The 19,285-nt window shown below is 43.8% G+C and overlaps 2 protein-coding genes across 3 annotated transcripts in view; one reads left to right on the top strand and one right to left on the bottom strand.

The window, feature by feature from the left end:
- Nucleotides 1–3,008, bottom strand: part of NRAP (nebulin related anchoring protein) — a gene marked incomplete at its 5' end in the record, with an annotated part of 59,795 nt that extends 56,787 nt beyond the window's left edge. The window contains 3 exons of the mRNA XM_084633832.1: nucleotides 1,580–1,667; nucleotides 2,466–2,560; nucleotides 2,937–3,008. Of these exons, the coding sequence (XP_084489958.1) occupies nucleotides 1,580–1,667; nucleotides 2,466–2,560; nucleotides 2,937–3,008 (255 nt within the window). The remainder of the gene's footprint in view (nucleotides 1–1,579; nucleotides 1,668–2,465; nucleotides 2,561–2,936) is intronic.
- A 7,799-nt stretch (nucleotides 3,009–10,807) lies between these two features.
- Nucleotides 10,808–19,285, top strand: part of CASP7 (caspase 7) — a 37,124-nt gene continuing 28,646 nt past the window's right edge. The window contains exons 1-3 of one of the 2 annotated variants that reach the window (XM_084635276.1): nucleotides 10,808–10,986; nucleotides 14,383–14,456; nucleotides 14,798–14,904. In XM_084635276.1, the coding sequence (XP_084491402.1) occupies nucleotides 14,454–14,456; nucleotides 14,798–14,904 (110 nt within the window). In that variant the 5' untranslated portion in view covers nucleotides 10,808–10,986; nucleotides 14,383–14,453. The remainder of the gene's footprint in view (nucleotides 10,987–14,382; nucleotides 14,457–14,797; nucleotides 14,905–19,285) is intronic. The other variant, XM_084635277.1, reaches the window with a different exon arrangement.

The following is a 19,285-nucleotide window of genomic DNA, read 5'->3' as shown; positions in this document are numbered from 1 at the left end:
AGGAAAACACCACAAGACAGGAAAGAATGCCATAAAACAAAAAGACTTTGAGCTCCCGCAGTGTTTTTCAGGAGCACAACAGCCTTTGATACAGGTACAGGTACAAGAAAATCCAATGCGCCCATAATATTTCAGTTAAAATGTTCTCAAAACAAAACCATGCAAAACCTGACTTTGTGTTTTTTATAAATCTCAGCCAAGTTCATCAGATGCTTGAAAAACCTTCTGGGTACAGATTATAATAAAACTGAAGCTGCTTTGTGGCTTGGTATCAAAGACTTGGGGATTTCAGTCAAGTTTTGCTTGGTGTTTGAACTCAGAATTCAAAGCAAGTGATAGAAAGTTTACAGAAATGCCTTCATGAACCCACATGATGGAAACTATCAAGTTTGCACAGCTTTGTTCAGCATTCCACCAATTTTCTGTGAGCACTGTCACTTACAATATTAGATAAGTATCCCTTTACACACTGAGCCTGCATTTCTCAATCAGGAAGATTCCCAATAATATTAATAGATTTGCTACCCGAGTAAGGACTGTGAGGCCCCAAATGTACAAGAAGTAAGGCTATATTTCTACCTTGGGGGTTCCTAGTGATATTGACAAAATTATTCTTTTGCTCTTTTTCTTTGCAATGTAATTCAACGGCTTTATAATGTAGAGTTGTAAGCAGTGTTGTAGCCATGTAGAGTGATAAGGCAAATTGAGGTAACATCTTTTGTTGGACGAATTTCTGTTGGTGAGAGAGACAAGCTTTTGAGCTTATGCAGAACTCTTCTTCAGGTCTAGAATACATGTAATATGTGTTAACTACTTACACTAAACAATCTGTTCCACCCTATATTTAGTAGTGACACCCTGAATACATTTCCCAGACATGAAGAAGAGCTCTGCGTAAGCTCAGAAGCTTGTCTCTCCCACCCACCTTGTTTCTCCAATGTAGAGCTGAACAGGCACAATATATTATTCCTCTTTTTAAAATGAATACTGAACACGTAGGATACAAATTCACCAGAGATAGAAAAAATTTTCTTGTTGAAAAAAGGAAAAAATATTCCACAAAATTACCTCATCCATCTTGTCTCTCTAATATCCTGGGACCGACACAGCAACAGCAACACTACATATAAAATTTTAGACATTTTCCCTCATTTCGTCTAAATTTCAAAAGTTTCCAGCCAGCTCCAGCATTCACTGAAATATTTATAACAAATGTTACAAACTGTGTCTTCTTCTACATAAAACTGATATATTTCTAGGGAAAAATTGTAACAAATCTGTACATCAGCATAAGCAAGCGAGAGATGGGATCAAACTGGGAAATTTGAATCAAGATCTGGATTTCAAACCCCTTAAGTATGGGAGTATTTGATTGTTGTGACCCATTTTCAAAATTCTGATCCAAACCTGGGTACAAACTTTTAATACTCTCAAAGAGACCATGGGAGAGAAGAAGGAGTTTCTGCCTGGACTTTGTGTTTTAGAACATTTCTAGAACAGAACACATGACTACAATGGTGTCTTTTGAAACATAAAATACAGCTGAATATAAAACACATTTGTTCCTAAAGCTTCTTACCTCACTTACTGCTTCTGATTGTTTCTTCACATTTATATTTACAGGTGTCTCATATACGCTTGTGAATGTGTTGTTTTTTGGGTTATGTCTATAAAAGGAAGTGTAATGGGAAATTAGAAACGTTATTGACCACCAGAAAGATAGGTTTTCTTTTTAGTCTTATATTTCTTAAAAACACTGAACGAACCCGTCCCACTCCCCAACATGACTATTGGGTTACACACAAGTTATTGTTTTATAGAGTAGGTGCCTACAACTAAATTAATTTTAATGATCATATCATATCAATGCTTGTTTCTAATAACAAAAGAGAATAATAGAATAAAAAACAACTGTCATCTCTTCCTTTCAAATGACAAATTTGACAGGAATTGATCATTATGAAATAAAAAACTTTCAGAAAAAAACCTCCCTCTAAAATCTGCATTTTACATATTTTTCTGGCTACTAAGTGAATTCACATCTTGTTAACTCTTAATTGCCAATACAGAAATCATAGTATAGTCACAATAGTTTACTTTTCTAAATACTTCAAATGACACTTATTTTGGTGTCTTCTAAGCTACAAGACAACATGACAAATGTGGAAATGTTACATATGAGGTCAGATTCCGATCTCATCTGCCAGTGCTGCCCATATTAATCCAGAGTAATTCCGCTGAAGCATCATGGAATCATAGAATATTAGGGTTGGAAGAGACCTCAAGAGGTGATCTAGTCCAATCCCCGGCTCAAAGCAGGACCAACCCCAACTAAATCAGTAGAGTTATTCTGGTTTCACACCACAATATGTGAGACCAGAATCTGTCCCAAACATACTCTTCTAATGAATTATGGTAACTTAAATTTTACACCATGATTATTTTTTATAAGGAAGCACACTTACGCTTGACAGTAAGGCTTTTTCTGATAGCTGATAAAGTTATTTACAGTCAGCATCATCTTGCAGACTTCACAGTGAAAACAGGCTTTGTGCCATGTCTAGAATTGCAAAAGATAAAAATATAGTGAAAGTTTCTTGTATTTCATATTGTATTATTCTAGTGATTTTTAAACACCAATATTGATCCCTTCTATCTATATAATTAATAACCATTTCCCATGTGTGAATGGACATGCACTAAATAGATCAATTGTCATTTTGAATTTGTTTGTTGTTTTTAATTTTGTTCCAACAAACTTTTATCATGAAGTTCATCTCAGTTCTGAAATCCAGTATGAATAAAGAATGTACAGTTTGGGGAGTTTTGGCAGTGTCTTCAATGGAAGCAGGATGAGGCCCAATATTAGTAAGTAAAGTACCAATGCATATGTTTATTAATGTCCAAAATGATCAAGATAGAGAATGTCTACTGACCTGATCTATACAGTTTATCTTCTCAGCAGAGTAAACCCCAAAACCGCATCTAGCACAAGGCTGAACATTCATCTTGAAATCAACAGAGTGAAGAATATATATATCTATATATACACAAAAGGTTCAAAGACTATGAAGATGACTTTCCACTCTGTATGTAACACACTCCAGATAGCGCAATCAAGCCCTTTTGCTCTGCAGTCAAGGATCACATTAAAGTTCTGAATCGAAGTGTCTCACTCTCTTTTGCTGACCTTCTGCTTCGAAGTCAGCTGCTGGCTGGCTTTTAAAGCTGCCAGTTACTAAGAGGGGTTATTTTGGCAACTGGGTAAGTATGTACAGAAGGGGAGCTCTCAGTGACATATTTCTCTAAATAGAAGAGTGAACTCATAGAAAAGAATCATGTTCATGTGAATGATAGAAACTGGTCATTCAGTTTCTAGGCTTTGCAGTTTAACACGAGTTGTCATAACCCCAGGATGGAGCTAATGGTATCAACAGTACCATTATCAAATTAGTAGGTAGCTGGTCACCTCCATGTGGGGTATATGAGCTCACTAGAGTGACCAGACAGCAAGTGTGAAAGATCGGGACGGGGGTGAGGGGTAATAGGACCCTATGTAAGAAAAAGCCCCAAATATCAGGACTGTCCCTATAAAATCAGGACATCTGGTCACCCTAGAGCTCACTAAGCGATAGTCTGTGCTTTTAGGAACAGCTCTGTATAAGGTAGCTGTGCCACTTGTCAAAGTCAGATTCAAGGCTCACAGAATTTGTCAGACCACTCTGTTTATTAGCAAAGCGCTTTGCCAGTGCACCCAGATATGTGAGCCCCATACAAAAGCTCAAGCTAATTTATTTATACAGATAAGCCAAAGCCAATTTAACATAACAGACAAAAGGAAGAGAAACTGACAAATACACATACATATCTTATTTGCATACTAACGTTTACCAATCTCCTAGCTCAGTAGGAGCTCTAAGTTAATTAGTTTGAGGACCCATTGTCTCACACTCCTTAATGTTTCTCTTCCTGACAACTATATTTCAACAAACCTTTCAAGCAGCATTTCTTTAATGAATTATAATTTAAATATAATTCATTCTACTTTCACAATCCCTCCTTTTGGTCAAGCTACGCAATGACCAACAATTACTCGGTTCCACATATCAATCGTTCTTTAACTCTTTGTTCATCAGTGATATTTAAAATCATCAAATTAGCACTCTGTTTTGGGGCAGTTATCTGTGTAGCATGCCTGACACAATTTTGGATACAACAGGAAAGTAACTGAAAACATACAAAAATTATTAGAATTCCAAACAGGAGAGTTAGGGCTCCCTGAAACAACCAGTTTTCTATGCCAGAGAAATTGAAAAGGTTACTTAGCCACTTCCATAAAGAACTTGGCTCTTCGTGGGGAAGATATGTGATTTGCTCTAAGTGGCTAGCACGATCTATTACCTCATTGGTGTTGTCTGGTATATACACACAGCAATCTTTTCCAATGAGAGCACAAGTCCCTCCTTTTGCCGCCAGCACTATGTCCAATGCCTGACGATTTTGGAGGGCCATCTGTTGGATTGCCCCTGTTTCTTTGGCCAGGGCTCTTAAACTTTCTCCGGTTTCATTTGCCATTATTTCAACTACTGCTTGTAACCTTAGGAGCCCTTTTGCATGGTGTATTACTCCCCCTAATGGTATTAAGAAACCGCCAATGGCCTCTTCCCAGGTTAAAGGGCTTATGTTATTTACATACCATTGGGCATCTGTTAAGTCCCTTCTTTTTCGCCTGAAATTGCGGAGGCATTCTAGAGGGAAGGTTCCTAGCACTCGGAATTGTGGGCAGAGTCGGGCGGGATAACAGATTCCTGACCAATTAGCTGGTAGTGCGGTATAAGCTCTGGTCCCACACACCCAGTGATGGCCTATTAAGGCCGGGAAGGGTTGGTTGTACCCATTTGTCATATAGGTGTTTGCAAAGGAGGAGTAGTATCCCCCAAAGGGTACGGGGTAATTCTCCTTACCAGGAGTGGTGTTATTTGCATGACATTGAAAGACTGTATTGTTTTCACTAAGGTTACTGTAGGGGGAACATGAGATTGATTTCTCTGTTTTATCCCAGGTTGAGAGAAAATTCATATCTCCATACCTGGCCCGCCACTTTTTAGTTTTGTTTGAATAATCCCATACACCATTGGCCATAATATGCTGAAGGCGATGGCTTTTCCCCAGATCCAGCCCTGTCCCATTACACACCCAACACCAATGACCTTTTCCCTCCACCACACTTATGCATTTATTCCCACTGCTTCCCAAGTGTCATTGCTGTTCCATATTTTGTTAAATGGACGAGGCCCTCCAGTGAGGTCTGGGGACTTGAGTGGGATAGCCAGGACAGGAACACCAGTTTGAGAGTGGGCTGGGATGTGGCTGCAGACCCAGCAATTAGAAATATTAAGGGTCTGAGCTATCCACACCTGCTGCTGGATAAAAGAATTGTCATCGTGGTCTCCCCAGACCGTAAGATACCAGCAGCCGAGGAACAGGCAGAGGCGCATGTTGGAGGCAAGGCTCTTCTGGTTCTGACAACCTCAACTGAGGGAACCGCAGTCACGGTTTTATGCCCACCAAGCAGTAGGCACTAGGCTCGCTACTGCTTTTTTTTGTTGTTGTTGTTCGTCGTCTGCTTCTGGCAACCCTTACAAGAGCATAGATTGTAAGGTATTGCAGACTGTTCCTCTACGTCTTCTTCTGGAGTCAAAATTGACTCTGCGTTGTCCTGAGGTGATGATTGGTTCTCTGGGGATGGTGCCTTCTTACACTGTGAAGCATGTATCCATGCTGCGATGCCAGATAGTTTAACAGCCGTCTGTGTAGTAAGCAGTACCTGATGAGGACACTTCCACCGGGGCTCCAAGGCGTGCTTTCGATGATGGCGCCATACATAGACCCAGTCACCTGACTCGAGGTTGTGGCAAGCGTCAGAGGTGGGTTCCGTGGGCCAGGCGGCTCGAACCTGTGAATGGAAGTGACTTACAGCTTGCATTAGTCCCTTGCAATACTGAAGGAGCGCACTGTGAGTCAAGTTCAAATCTGGAATGGGAGTAATGGTAGTCATAGCTTGCATAGGGCATCCCATAACAATTTCAAAGGGACTTAATTTATGCCTTTGGGATGGAGTGGATCTCATGTCCGTAAGGGCTAATGGTAAGGCTACTGGCCAGCTTAATCCTGTAGAGTCACAAATTTTAGCAAGCTTATTCTTAAGTACACCATTTCGTTTTTCAACTGCACCTGCACTCTGTGGGTGGTAGAGACAGTGCAACAGGTGTTTGATATGCAGTATACGGTCCAGGTGTTGAACAAGTTGTCCACTAAAATGTGTACCCCGATCACTGGACAGAGTAGCAGGAATTCCCTTGGCAGGCATAATATGATTTAACAAACATTTGGCAACAGACAGTGAGTCAGCCTTGCGACAAGGAAAGGCTTCAATCCAACCAGAGAATAAACATACCATAACCAATATAAATTCATATTGTTGACATTTAGGCATTTGTACAAAATCAAGTTGCCAGTGCAAGAACGGTGCTTGAGGCAGACCCCGGAACCCCTGGGCCACTTTTACAGGTTTACCAATATTATAGCTTTGGCAAATGGTACAGGCTGCACAGTGGCGGGCTGCAAAAGAGCTAAATGGGGGGCCCACCATCCTGTCTTAGTTACAGCAGAGACCATCCCCTCCTTTCCGACATGCGAAACACTGTGTAGCAGGGCGGCCAGAGACGGACAGAGTACAAAGGCGCTAGTTGGCGAGTGCCAAAGAGAATCGGGATGTAGAGAGCAACCTTGGGCAATCCGGGATTCTTTCTCAGTTTCTGGGGCAGAGTCTTGGAGCAAGGTGAGGTCAGTGAGGGACGGCGGCGGTATAGAAACAGAAAGGGAACCTAGAAATGCATCTGGGGAAGGTTCTATGGCAGCAGCATGTTTAGCAGAGGCGTCAGCAAATGCATTACCCTTAGCAATATCAGTATCTGCCATTGAGTGGCCAGGGCACTTAACAATAGCTAGGTCAGACGAAAGTAAAACTGCATACAGGAGGGCAGCGATGTAGGGCCCATTTTTAATAGAGGTACCAGCAGAGGTAAGGAAACCCCGAGTTTGCCAGAGGGTACCAAAGTCATGTACAACCCCAAAAGCGTAGCAGGAGTCAGTGTAAATGGTGGCAGAGCGTCCCTCCGCCAAAAAGCAGGCACGGGTGAGGGCAACTAATTCAGCAACTTGTGCTGAGGTTACAGAAGGTAAAGGCGCAGCTTCCAGGGTTTCAGAGAGTGAAACTACAACGTATCCTGCAAGGAGACGACCTTGGTCGTCTCGAAAACAGGAACCATCAGTAAATAAAACAAGGTCAGAGTTAGGGAGAGGGACATCAGAAAGGTCAGAGCGCGGGACGGTGACAGCAGAGACAGTTGCAAGGCAGTCGTGGGGATCACCGTCATTAGACAAAGGAAGGAGGGTGGCAGGGTTTAACTGAGAACAACGCTTTATGGTGATATATGAAGCTGATAGTAGTAAAAGTTCATACCTGGTAAGGCGGGCAGAGGAGAGGTGGCCTGTGTTACGTTGTAGCAGGAGAGTTTCTACAGAGGGAGGGACCAGGAGGGTAAGAGGAGAGCGGAGAACAAGGGAATCAGATATTTCGACTAGGCGCGCTGCAGCAGCTACAGCACACAGGCGGGGGGGTAAGCCTTGGGCAACAGGGTCTAAAGTGGCAGAGAAATAAGCCACTGGGCGGTTCTTTTCTCCGTTCATCTGAGTGAGAACTCCAAGTGCACACCCAGATTGTTCGGGGCAGAAAAGGGTAAAAGGCTTAGAATAGTCAGGCAACCCTAAGGCAGGGGCAGAAGCCAAACCCTGTTTGAGGGAAACAAAGGTAGAATTGGCCCTCAGGGGCCAACAGGTTCAATGGTGTAGACTTCACTGTGGTCATGCACCCTTCCGTTCTGGCAGAGGACCACTTGGCCCAAATGCCCAGGTGCCGGCTTGCCACGGCTGTCCTAAGAACGCTGAGGAGTCAGATGGCCCCAGTGAAGACGGTTGCCATCTCGGTGGAACCTCCAAATTGTCAAAGTCAGATTCAAGACTCACAGAATTTGTCAGACCACTCTGTTTATTAGCAAAGCGCTTTGCCAATGCACCCAGATATGCGAGCCCCATACAAAAGCTCAAGCTAACTTATTTATACAGATAAGCCAAAGCCAATTTAACATAACAGACAAAAGGAAGAGAAACTGACAAATATACATACATATCTTATTTGCATACTAACGTTTACCAATCTCCTAGCTCAGTAGGAGCTCTAAGTTAATTAGTTTGAGGACCCATTGTCTCACACTCCTTAATGTTTCTCTTCCTGACAACTATATTTCAACAAACCTTTCAAGCAGCATTTCTTTAATGAATTATAATTTAAATATAATTCATTCTACTTTCACACACCCCAGAAGGAGTTCAGGGAAGAAAATTTAACTCAGAGATTCACAATTTCCTCCATGCTCCCCATTTGCTTCTGGGGGGTGTAATCTGCTACATCCCAGACAAGAGCAAATTACTTCCCCTTACCTACGGTGACCAGATAGCAACTGTGAAAAAACGGGATGGGGGTGGGGGGTAATAGCCACCTATATAAGAAAAGTCCCAAAAAATGGGACTGTCCCTTTAAAAACGGGACATCTGGTCACCCTACCCTTGCTCCAAGTCACCTGCACTTGGTGTGCTGTGGGGAGGCAAAGCCAATACCAAGCTCATTCTCTGCCCCTCTCCCCGTCCTATTGCTTCTGCCGTTGAGATACAGGGAGGCCCCACCTGGGGTTGGGGGAAGCCTTTTATTTCAAAGAATTCCAAGCATTAACAAACCTAACAGGCTATGTAACAAACGGGACACTTGGCCTGTCAACCACAGCCAAGATAATGGCCCTAGTTACATCACAGCTAGAAAATCTAATCTAATAATATTATTAAATAACTCACTTGAGGTTCTTCCATCCAGGAGAGGAGATGACAATGGCCATTGCAGCAATGGTGTTGATTATATTCATATTTTGTATTTTTAATTACTGTGAAAGCCATGGATGGGTTTGAAGTAAACCAAAGCCAAAGCCATGGATGGGGTTGAAGTAAACATTATAAGAATAAGAATAAATAAAAATAAAATGTTTTAACTACTTTTCAACAGTGGCCTAGAACTGGAAGAATGAAACAAGACTGAGTCCAGTCTGGTATTTCCAGTTCTTGTCGGAGTTCCTTAGAGAGGTACTGCTCTCTGTTTGTTGATTTCATTATCCTTCTGTTTTGGTGCAAGGCCACCAAGTTTTCACACCTGCATGTTAAAATCAGGCTTACAGATTATGCTGCGCATCTACGATTTTTGACCTAGATATTCAATTTTTAACCATTTAAGGCTTTGATCCTGCAAAGTGAGGTGCACCTGCAGATCTATGCATGTCACAGGGGTTTGAAATTATTTTACTACTGTAATTTATTCTGCACGGTACACATTTAACTTTGTAGTCACCTGGAAGTGGGTCCTTTAGTGTAGAAAACCATTCCTTAGCTATGTGAATTTTATCAAGTGAAAAAGGATTTGTTTTTGAACAAAAAACATGCTTATTAGAAACAAAAATTGAGCTGTTCCAAGTAAAACCAAACCTGTTTCCTAGCAACAATGGCCTTGCTTTTAGAAGAGGGTGTTACCAAGTTTTGTGATTTTATCACAAGTCGTGTGGTATTTGGGGTCTTTCTAAAACCCTAGCTCATGAAGTCATATGAATACATGAGCTCAGCTTTAAAAAAATATATAATCCAGCCCTTAGAGGTGTGGAGAAAACCTTAAAGGTGTAACCTAAATGCAGTGTTGATTTTATTGGGGGGGGCCTCACAAATTTTAGAAAAACAAGGTCAGTGAGGTAGTCTCTTTTATTTAACCTTCTGTTGGTGAGAAAGATAAGCTTTTGAGTTTACACAGAGCTCTTCTTCAAATCCGGGAAACATTGTCACAAGGTGGAACAGATTGTTTAGCATAAGTAGTTGAAACAGGTATCAAGGGACCATTTAAGGTGAAGTGCCCTGTTAAGATCTCAGTAGTCATAGGGAGTTAGTTTAGTCAGTTACAAAATGCTTAATTTTTGTTAAAGGCCCAGCTACCTGAACCATGAGACTCTCAGCCTTCATTTAAAAAAGAAATAGGTTTCTATCTCTCAGGGTTGCAGAGAAACACCTGAACATATGAAGCAAACACAGCTGGATCAAAAGCTAGAAGAGAAATAACACCCTGCCCTGCCAATTTATTATTTTAAAGACACCTCATGATTTGTAAACCAATCTCAGGACTTTTAGGGCCAGATTCCTGATCGCTGAGCGTTTGGACTTGGCAATACTGTGTTCACACCCTAATTGTTCAGAAACCAGAAGGGAATGAAAAAGAAACTCCAAAGTACTACGGGTGGGGTTTTTTCAACCCGCCTCCCCCTAAGCCCTGTTTGTTATGCCAAGCTCAGGATTTTGGGCAGCCGCCGGACACAGGATTTTGAAGGCTGGGGGTTGGCAAGAGGGCAAAGAGATTTGAGAAAATTCCCTTTTCAGGGCTCCCATGCTGCCAAACAGCGAGAAGGTGCAAATTTCCCCACCGAATCGGGCCCTGAGGAGTGGCTGTGGGGCGCAGGGCTCCCCACAGGGCTGATGGGGGGCAGGTTTGGGGAGCTTCGCCTCGCCCCCTCTTGCGCTAGGGGGGCCGTCAGCAGCTCGGTCCCCACCCCGTGCCCCTCAGGCGGCGGAGGGTGGGGCTCGTATCTGCCCCCTCCGAGCCGGAAGAGCCGCCGCAGGTGCCCGCCCGGGCACAGGGCGGGGACGCTGGGCGCGGCCCGCGGGTCCTGCCGCTTTTCCTTTCGCTTTGCCCGTGCGGTCAGAGACCGCCGCGCTGACGGGAGCGGGAGCTGGCCCTGGCCCTGGCACTGGCCCTGCTGCGGACGGAGAGGGGGGCGGCGCAAGGTCAGTGGGCCCTGGCGAGGCGACCGCCCCCACCTGTCCGCGTCTGATCCCCCCCTCCCCCGGGGCGGGTCCGACCCGGCCCTCCCAGCCCTGATCCTCCCCCCGGTACCTGACCCCCCCCCCCTCAAACCCCCTCCCACTCCTGTTCCCAGCCCTGACCCTCCCCCCGGTACCTGACACCCCCCCCTCAAACCCCCTCCCACCCCTGACACTCCCCCCGGTACCTGACCCCCCCTCAAACCCCCTCCCACCCCTGACACTCCCCCCGGTACCTGACCCCCCCCTCAAACCCCCTCCCACTCCTGTTCCCAGCCCTGACCCTCCCCCTGGTACCTGACCCCCCCCTCAAACCTTCTCCCACCCGTGTTCCCACCCCTGACCCTCCCCAGTACCTGACCCCCCCCTCAAACCCCCTCCCACTCCTGTTCCCAGCCCTGACCCTCCCCCCGGTACCTGACACCCCCCCTCAAACCTCCTCCCACTCCTGTTCCCAGCCCTGACCCTCCGCCCGGTACCTGAACCCCCCCTCAAACCCCCTCCCACCCCTGACACTCCGCCCGGTACCTGACCCCCCCCTCAAACCTCCTCCCACCCGTGTTCCCACCCCGACCCTCTCCCAGTACCTGACCCCTCCTCAAACCCCCTCCCACCCCTATTCCCAGCTCTGACCCTCTCCCAGTACCTGAACCCCCCCACCTCACCCGCCTCTCAAACCCTCTCCCATCCCTGTTCCCAGCCCTGACCCCCCAGTATCTGACCCCCCACCTCACCTGCCCTTCACACCCTCTCCCAACCCTGTTTCCAGCCCTGACCCTCCCCCCAGTACCTGACCCCCCCCTTCCACCCCTCGCCTCACCTTCCTTTCAAACCCCGTCCCACCCCTGTTCCCACCCTGACTCCCCCCTCCCCCAGCACCTGACACCCCCGCTTCCACTCCTCACCTCACGGGCCCGAGCGGGGCCAAGCCGTGTGGTGCAGCCCCGACCCAGCGCCCTGGCCGGAGTGGCCCTGGGGCGCAGGGCTCCCCATAGGGGTGATGGGGGGCAGGTTTGGAGCCCCTCTATCCCCCTATCCCCCCCTGTGCCTAATCCTCTCTAACTCTGTCCTTCCCCCCCTCCCCAATCCTTTCCCTTCCTTCTCCAGTGTCTGCCCCTACTGACTTAAGCCCATGTTCTACCTCCTGTCAGACCCCTCTAACCCCCACTCCAATTCTCTCCTCTCCCTTCCCATATCCGACCTCCGCTCTAACTCCGCTCTTTCCACCCCATGCTTCCACCCCCTCCCCCAGTGCCGGACCCTAACCCCTTCATTCCACCTCTCACTCCATGCCTGATCATCTTCCCCCCACCTTGTAACCATGGTTGCCCCGTCTTTTGTCCTGGCAAATCTGTAAGGGGGCTCTCAGTACACACTGCCGGATGTCCTGTCTTATGGGCTCAGAATCATCCTATACTTTGTACTTCAGAGATGGCAACGCTACCTCTAACCCTCCTTCCGCCACCCCAGCTCCTGGACCCCACCTTCCAATGTCTATCCTTTTTCCTTGTCCCCAAGAATCTGACCCCGTCCTCCTCCTTCCTCACTGACCACTAGCAACTCATCCCCTCTAAGCTCCTTTTTCTTTCTGGCCCCAGAGCCTGATCCTGTCCTTCTTCCTACGCACCCCAGAGCTTAACCCTCCTCCGCCCCCCCCTTTCTGGCCACACTTTCTAACCCCCTGCTTCCCCCTAGCATCTGACCCTCCGCTTCCAGTGCCTGAGTCTTCCTCCAATCTTCAATGTTTTATCCCTTTCTTTTCCTCTTCCTTGAGCCCCAGAGGTTCTTCCCTTTCTGCCCCCCAGCCTTAGGCCTTGTCTACACCAGAAAGGTGGACTATACTGGTGTAGTTAAAGTGAAACAACACTCCATTTCCGTCCCGTGTGGATGCAGTTCTGTTGGTATAAAGGTGCTTTATTCCTGTCTATTCCTGTACAGGAAAGGGAATAAGCTATATTGCTATAAGATAACTTTATACTGATATAACTGCCTCCACACTGATGTAACTATTTTTGTTAAAAAAAAAAAAATCACACCCAAGAGGCTAACAGTTCATTTAGAATCCCGCAATTCCCATAGGTAGTACAAATTATTCCATCCATTTGTGCATTATTTTGCATTTATTAATGCTCATTTTCTTTCATGCATTCATTCACCTATCTGTATTAGGTCCCTTTGAAATTCCTTGTCTTCCCTAAATAATCTTTTCCCCTTTTGCAATAATTTGCAAATTCCGCCACCTTCAAAGTTCATATCCTTTTCCAGATCACCGAGAAACATATTAAACATCATCAGACTTAGCCCTAGTGCTTTATGAACTGTGAGTATTCATATTCTGCGGGGGCTGAAAACCACTTTCCCTTTTACTTTCAACCTGCACTGGGGTTGGTACACAGTATTCAGATCAATGTCCACACAACCTATCTAATATCTGTTTGCATAGTCCTATGTTCCACTGGTATCTAATCTGACAGTCCACGTTTCTAATCTGTCACTTGATGAGTTCAATAGGACATGTATGAGGAAGGGCTACTTTAATGAATAATTGTTTGCAGGAATGGGACAAGCATCAACTGTTCTGCTCTCCACTAAATACTGTGATTTTAAAAAAAAACTTTTCACCTGGTAAATAGTATGTTTTTTCTTATACAGGGGAAATGATTGCTTTCAGTTACACTGGCGTAATTCTGAAACAACTCCACTGACTTTGTGAAGTTGCTCTGAATTTATATTGGAGTGATTGAAAGCAGAATTTGTCCCAAGTGAAATAATTTACCGAGGGGGCTGCTATGAAATCTTAGAAGAGTAATATGCTTTTTAATTTCTGAGCATAACTTTCTTTACTTTTTTAAAAACACACGAATCTTAGGAAAATATAAAACAACTAATGTGTGAAGTAGACAGAAGTAGTGAAATTCAAAATTAAGACTGATCTACATCCATGAGTCACATCACTGTACTTTCCCCCCAAACACAATTGGATATATGTATGTGAGAAAAATCGAAATCTTCCATTAGTGTATGTTGTTGTAGTCATGCTGGTTCCAGAATATTAGAGAGCCAAGGTGAGTGGAGGTAATATGTCTTATTGCACTGACTTCTTTTGGGGAGAGAGAGAAATTTTTGAACTTGCACAAAGCTCTTCTTCAGGTCTGGGAAACTAGTTAGTTTGAAGTCTGAAGAAGAGCTCCGTGTAAGTTTGAAAGCTTGTTTCTCTCACCAACAGAAGCTGGTCCAATAAAAGATATTACCTCACCCAACTTGTCTCTAGAAAAATCAAAAGCATTCTTTTTGAGTTTTCAGGATATCTTCCAATTGGATTATAACTACTGTGGAATAACCTAAATATTTTGGTTTCAGATTTTTAGAGCTGCCTTTCCAACATACTGGTTTTGGTCCACTTTGACTGGATTACAAAGCATCTTGAAAGCATGGTATGAGGACCTTTCACTAAAAATGTATTTTTATTTTTGATCTTAGCTGCAGTTTATGGACAGATTTTTAGAGTCACTTTTTAATAATTACAATAAAAAATGTAGCAGCGGTGGTTGAATACGTGTAGTATTGGATTGATGCTGGATCCAAAAAACTATGGTTACTCCTAGCCTATGAAACATCCCGCAACATAGCAGATTGATGATTAACCCCAAATACATTTGGGGTTATGACTGGGGGATTTATTAGGCTTTTTAGTTACAGAAGTGTTTTAAAAAAATGATAGCACTCCTCAAAGGACACTTATATTCAAGTTCTCTGTTTTATTCTGTGTGCATAGATGGAAGAAAATCAATCTAGTCCTGTGCCCGCAGAGAAGGATGGAGATCGAGGTGATATGGTGGATGCAAGGCCAGACAGAAGTTTTAGACTCTCCTTGTTTGAAAAGTAAGTTTAGTTTTATTATATTTTTACATTTCAGTCTATATGCAATGGAATGAATCCCAGACCATCTATGCCCCAAAAGTGAACAGATACTGCTAGAAAAATGTTAAATATGCCATCTTAAATCAGGATTTAGAAAATTACATTCCGTCAGCGCTGCTTATGAATTTATACACCCCATGTCCATTGAAAGTATTTCTCTATCCAGACAGTGCATGATTGTATGGGAAGGAGAAACAGACCATGATGCATGATGCTTATTCTTCACTTTTACTGTACTCCCATGATTTCAAAGACGAAAATCTTGGAAATTCCTAGTTGGCTTAATTTTAGATTTTATTAATAATAATTATTTATGGTTCTTTTTCAAACATGGTTGCTTAGTGTTGTTTTTAAATTCATATTTAGTCATCTAAATAAGTAGCCTGTCTTTCTGTCTTGAACAGAGAGTCTGATCAAAGGGTTAAAGCACAAGCCTATGAGTCAGATGATCTGAGTTTTCTTCTTGCCACAGACACAGTGTGAGCTTAGGCAAGTCCCTTAATTTCTCTGCCTCCATTTCCTTATTTCTAAAATGAGCATTTTGTGAGGCTCAATCAGCATAAAGCACTTTGAGGTTCTCTGATGGAAGACACAATAGGCTAAGTATTATAATCAATTTCCTAAATATTTTGAGTACAGCATTATTATTATTATAACCACAACCTCACATTTTCTGCAGATATAAAATGGAGGATGTAACATTTCACTTCCAGAATCAACAAAACTTTTTTTTTAAAAGGCTTATTCATTTAAAATGAATTAAACTTGTTTTAACAGTATACTAGCTTGTCTGTTCTAAGGGGAAATAGTCTATTTCTATCCTTATGCTAAATTGCTTACAGTTTACCTCTTGTTAATGAAGACCACACCTCGAAGTGTGTTCGAGCAATCTGACTGGCTACTGTACCAGGCATCTATACTTTGGGAATACCTTGAATCTACAATTCGAAGCTATATCACTCTTAAAATACTTCTGGACGTTTGTTGTACCTTAAAGCCAGGGTCTCAAAGTTAAAGGCCACATGCAGTAAGTCAGAGCAGGGCGTAGAATCCAAGCGTCTTGTCTGCCAAGACCATGCTCTACAAGCTAACATTACAACCCAGTAACACCTCAGTTTGAGACATTTCCTGGTGGTTAATTTTGGTTGTATTTAATGGTTCTTGGCTTTGTTCTTGCCATCAACTTTTCCTACCAGGTGGTCAGTACTTTCAAGGAAATATGTGTTATGCACTCAGTTTATTATTGCTAAAGTACATACGTGGGCACAAAAGGAAACGGTTAACTTGGTGCTGTTAACAAGGCACCTCTTTGTTCTAATGTAGAAGGGAACAGAATTGTGACACTATAGAAAGTGAATTGTGAACCATGCAGAAGGGGAAAACTTTGCAGCTCCTGTTAGCCCCTCTGTGGCTGCAGCTTGGGGATTCGGTTCCATGCAGCCCTAGAGCAGAGAAAGGAAGTAGTTGAAAATCTACACCAGTCTGGTGTATTTCTCCCAGTGCAGTAAAACTTACAACGCAGATCACAGCATAAATTGTTGCAGTCTCACCAGAAATCATTTCCATTCTGTGGCTTTTCCACAGCAAATCTGTGATGCTATCAATCCAGTCGCGGGCCTCTGCCTTAGGCACATGGCTAAGTGGCCCAGTGTCAGCTATCGAGTTGCAACATGGCAATTTTCCTCTTCTTTTCTTCCAGTTGGGGGAATTTAATTCTGTATGTTTCATCTCTTTGAAAAGCTTTCTATATTTATTACCATTTTAGGAAACAATGTGGTTCAAGGAAATAAGCTGATTTGTTAAAAATCACCTGCTTTTTTGCAAAAAGAAAAGGAGTACTTGTGGCACCTTAGAGACTAACCAATTTATCTGAGCATAAGCTTTCGTGAGCTACAGCTCACTTCATCGGATGCATACTGTGGAAAATACAGAAGATGTTCTTATACATACAAACCATGAAAAAATGGGTGTTTACCACCACAAAAGGTTTTCTCTCCCCCTACCCCACTCTCCTGCTGGTAATAGCTTATCTAAAGTGATCACTCTCCTTACAATGATAATACTCTCCAGCACAAATCCAGGGTTTAACAAGAATGTCTGAGGAATGGGGGTGGGGGGTGTGTAGGAAAAAACAAGGGGAAATAGGTTACCTTGCCACTCCCAGTCTCTATTCAAGCCTAAGTTAATTGTATCCAATTTGCAAATGAATTCCAATTCAACAGTCTCTTGCTGGAGTCTGGATTTGAAGATTTTCTGTTGTAATATCACAACTTTCATGTCTGTAATCGCATGAGCAGAGAGATTGAAGTGTTCTCTGACTGGTTTATGAATGTTATAATTCTTGACATCTGATTTGTGTCCATTTATTCTTTTACGTAGAGACTGTCTAGTTTGACCAATGTACATGGCAGAGGAGCATTGGTGGCACATGATGGCATATATCACATTGGTAGATGAGCAGGTGAACGAGCCTCTGATAGTGTGGCTGATGTTATTAGGCCCTGTGATGGTGTCCCCTGAATAGATATGTGGGCACAGTTGGCAACAGGCTTTGTTGCAAGGATAGGTTAGTGGTTCTGTTGTGTGGTATGTGGTTGCTGGTGAGTATTCACTTCAGGTTGGGGGGCTGTCTGTAGGCAAGGACTGGCCTCTCTCCCAAGATTTGTGAGAGTGTTGGGTCATCCATCAGGATAGGTTGTAGATCCTTAATAATGCGTTGGAGGGGTTTTAGTTGAGGGCTGAAGGTGACGGCTAGAGGCGTTCTGTTATTTTCTTTGTTAGGCCTGTCCTGTAGTAGGTGACTTCTGGGAACTCTTCTGGCTCTATCAATCTGTTTCTTCGCTTCCGCAGGTGGGTATTGTAGTTGTAAGAATGCTTGATAGAGATCTTGTAGGTGTTTGTCTCTGTCTGAGGGGTTGGAGCAAATGTGGTTGTATCGCAGAGCTTGGCTGTAGACAATGGATCGCGTGGTGTGGTCAGGGTGAAAGCTGGAGGCATGTAGGTAGGAATAGCGGTCAGTAGGTTTCCGGTATAGGGTGGTGTTTATGTGACCATCAAAACCTGCTTTTTTGTTTTGTTTCATTACCACTAGATGGCAGGCTAACATCGTTTTTGTTTGTTAAAAAAAAATCACCAGAGAGTGATCACTTAGAGAATCACAGTTGTATGAGCAATTGATATGGTTTTTATTTTGCTGAGCAGAAATCACAAGGTACTGCATGGCAAGCTTGATGACAATAAAAGTGTGAAAAGTTAATAGTTAAAAGAAAATTTGGCTGATGATTTGAAAAATATATGTGCATTCTCCATGTGATCTTTGGAAACAAAAATACGCTTTTTTCTCATCTCCTTTGTGTGATTCTGTAATACTTTTATGTGCCTTTATCTCTTTGTAAAAAATTCTCATTTCTTCACAGGATGCTTTAATATCTTACCTTTCATGCACTTAAGCATCACTTGGAATTTCAAAGATGTCACCCCAAATAGTAACAAGGCATTTTAAAATTCATGTTGTGTTCTGCCTCCCTCCACATAATTGCTCTGTCCATTGTGTGTCATATGAAAATATGTGTGTGGTGGGCATTGGAGAAGCACAGGAGCCATCATTTCTTTTAAGCATCCAGAGGCCAGAATTCAACACAAAGGGTAAAATTCTGGTCCCATTGAAGTCAGCGAGAGTTTAACCATTAACTTCAGTGGGGCTAGGATTTCATCCACAATGTATTTTTAAAACCAACTGAATGCCTCTATAGTATGGCAGAGTAGAGCTTGCTTTGTTAGCATCCCTTGTTGTATTTTTAGTGCACTTGGCTAAAGTGAAGCATCCATGGGCAGTGGCTGTAAGAATTTGGATACCAGTACAACTATTATTGAATTGTATAGAACTGTTTGTCCTTGGGTTACTTTACCTTTTGCCCACTGCTCTTCTCTATTTCTTTTACATTTCGTATTCCCCTTCTCAGGGCATGTCTACACTATAAACTTAAGTTGACTGTGTGGGGAGAGGAGAGCCCGGAGGGGGGTGGGGGTCAGCTGGGTTCCCAGTGGGGAGATCTGTGCCCAGTGTCTGGTTGGCTGCCACGTTCCCAGAAGGGAGCTGAGAAGCCCAGTGCAGTTGTCCCATTCCTGGCAGGGAGCGGGAAGCCGAGAGCTATGGGTCAGCCAGGCTTCCGGTGGGGACATCCGCACCCAGAGTCTGGTCAGCTGCCATGCTCCCAATGTGGAGCTGAAAGCCCGGGTGGCAGCCCGAATTGGAGCCAGGAGCCTGGATGGCAGCCTGGCTACAAGCCGGGATCCCGGGAGCCAGCCGAGCAGAGCGCCGAAGTGGCAGCCTGAGCTAGGA

Source organism: Lepidochelys olivacea (assembly GCF_965140295.1).
Source record: "Lepidochelys olivacea isolate rLepOli2 genome assembly, chromosome: 7".
Lineage (NCBI taxonomy): Eukaryota > Metazoa > Chordata > Testudines > Cheloniidae > Lepidochelys > Lepidochelys olivacea.
Note: the sequence above shows the minus strand (reverse complement) of the source record. Positions and strands in the feature narration are given on the sequence as shown.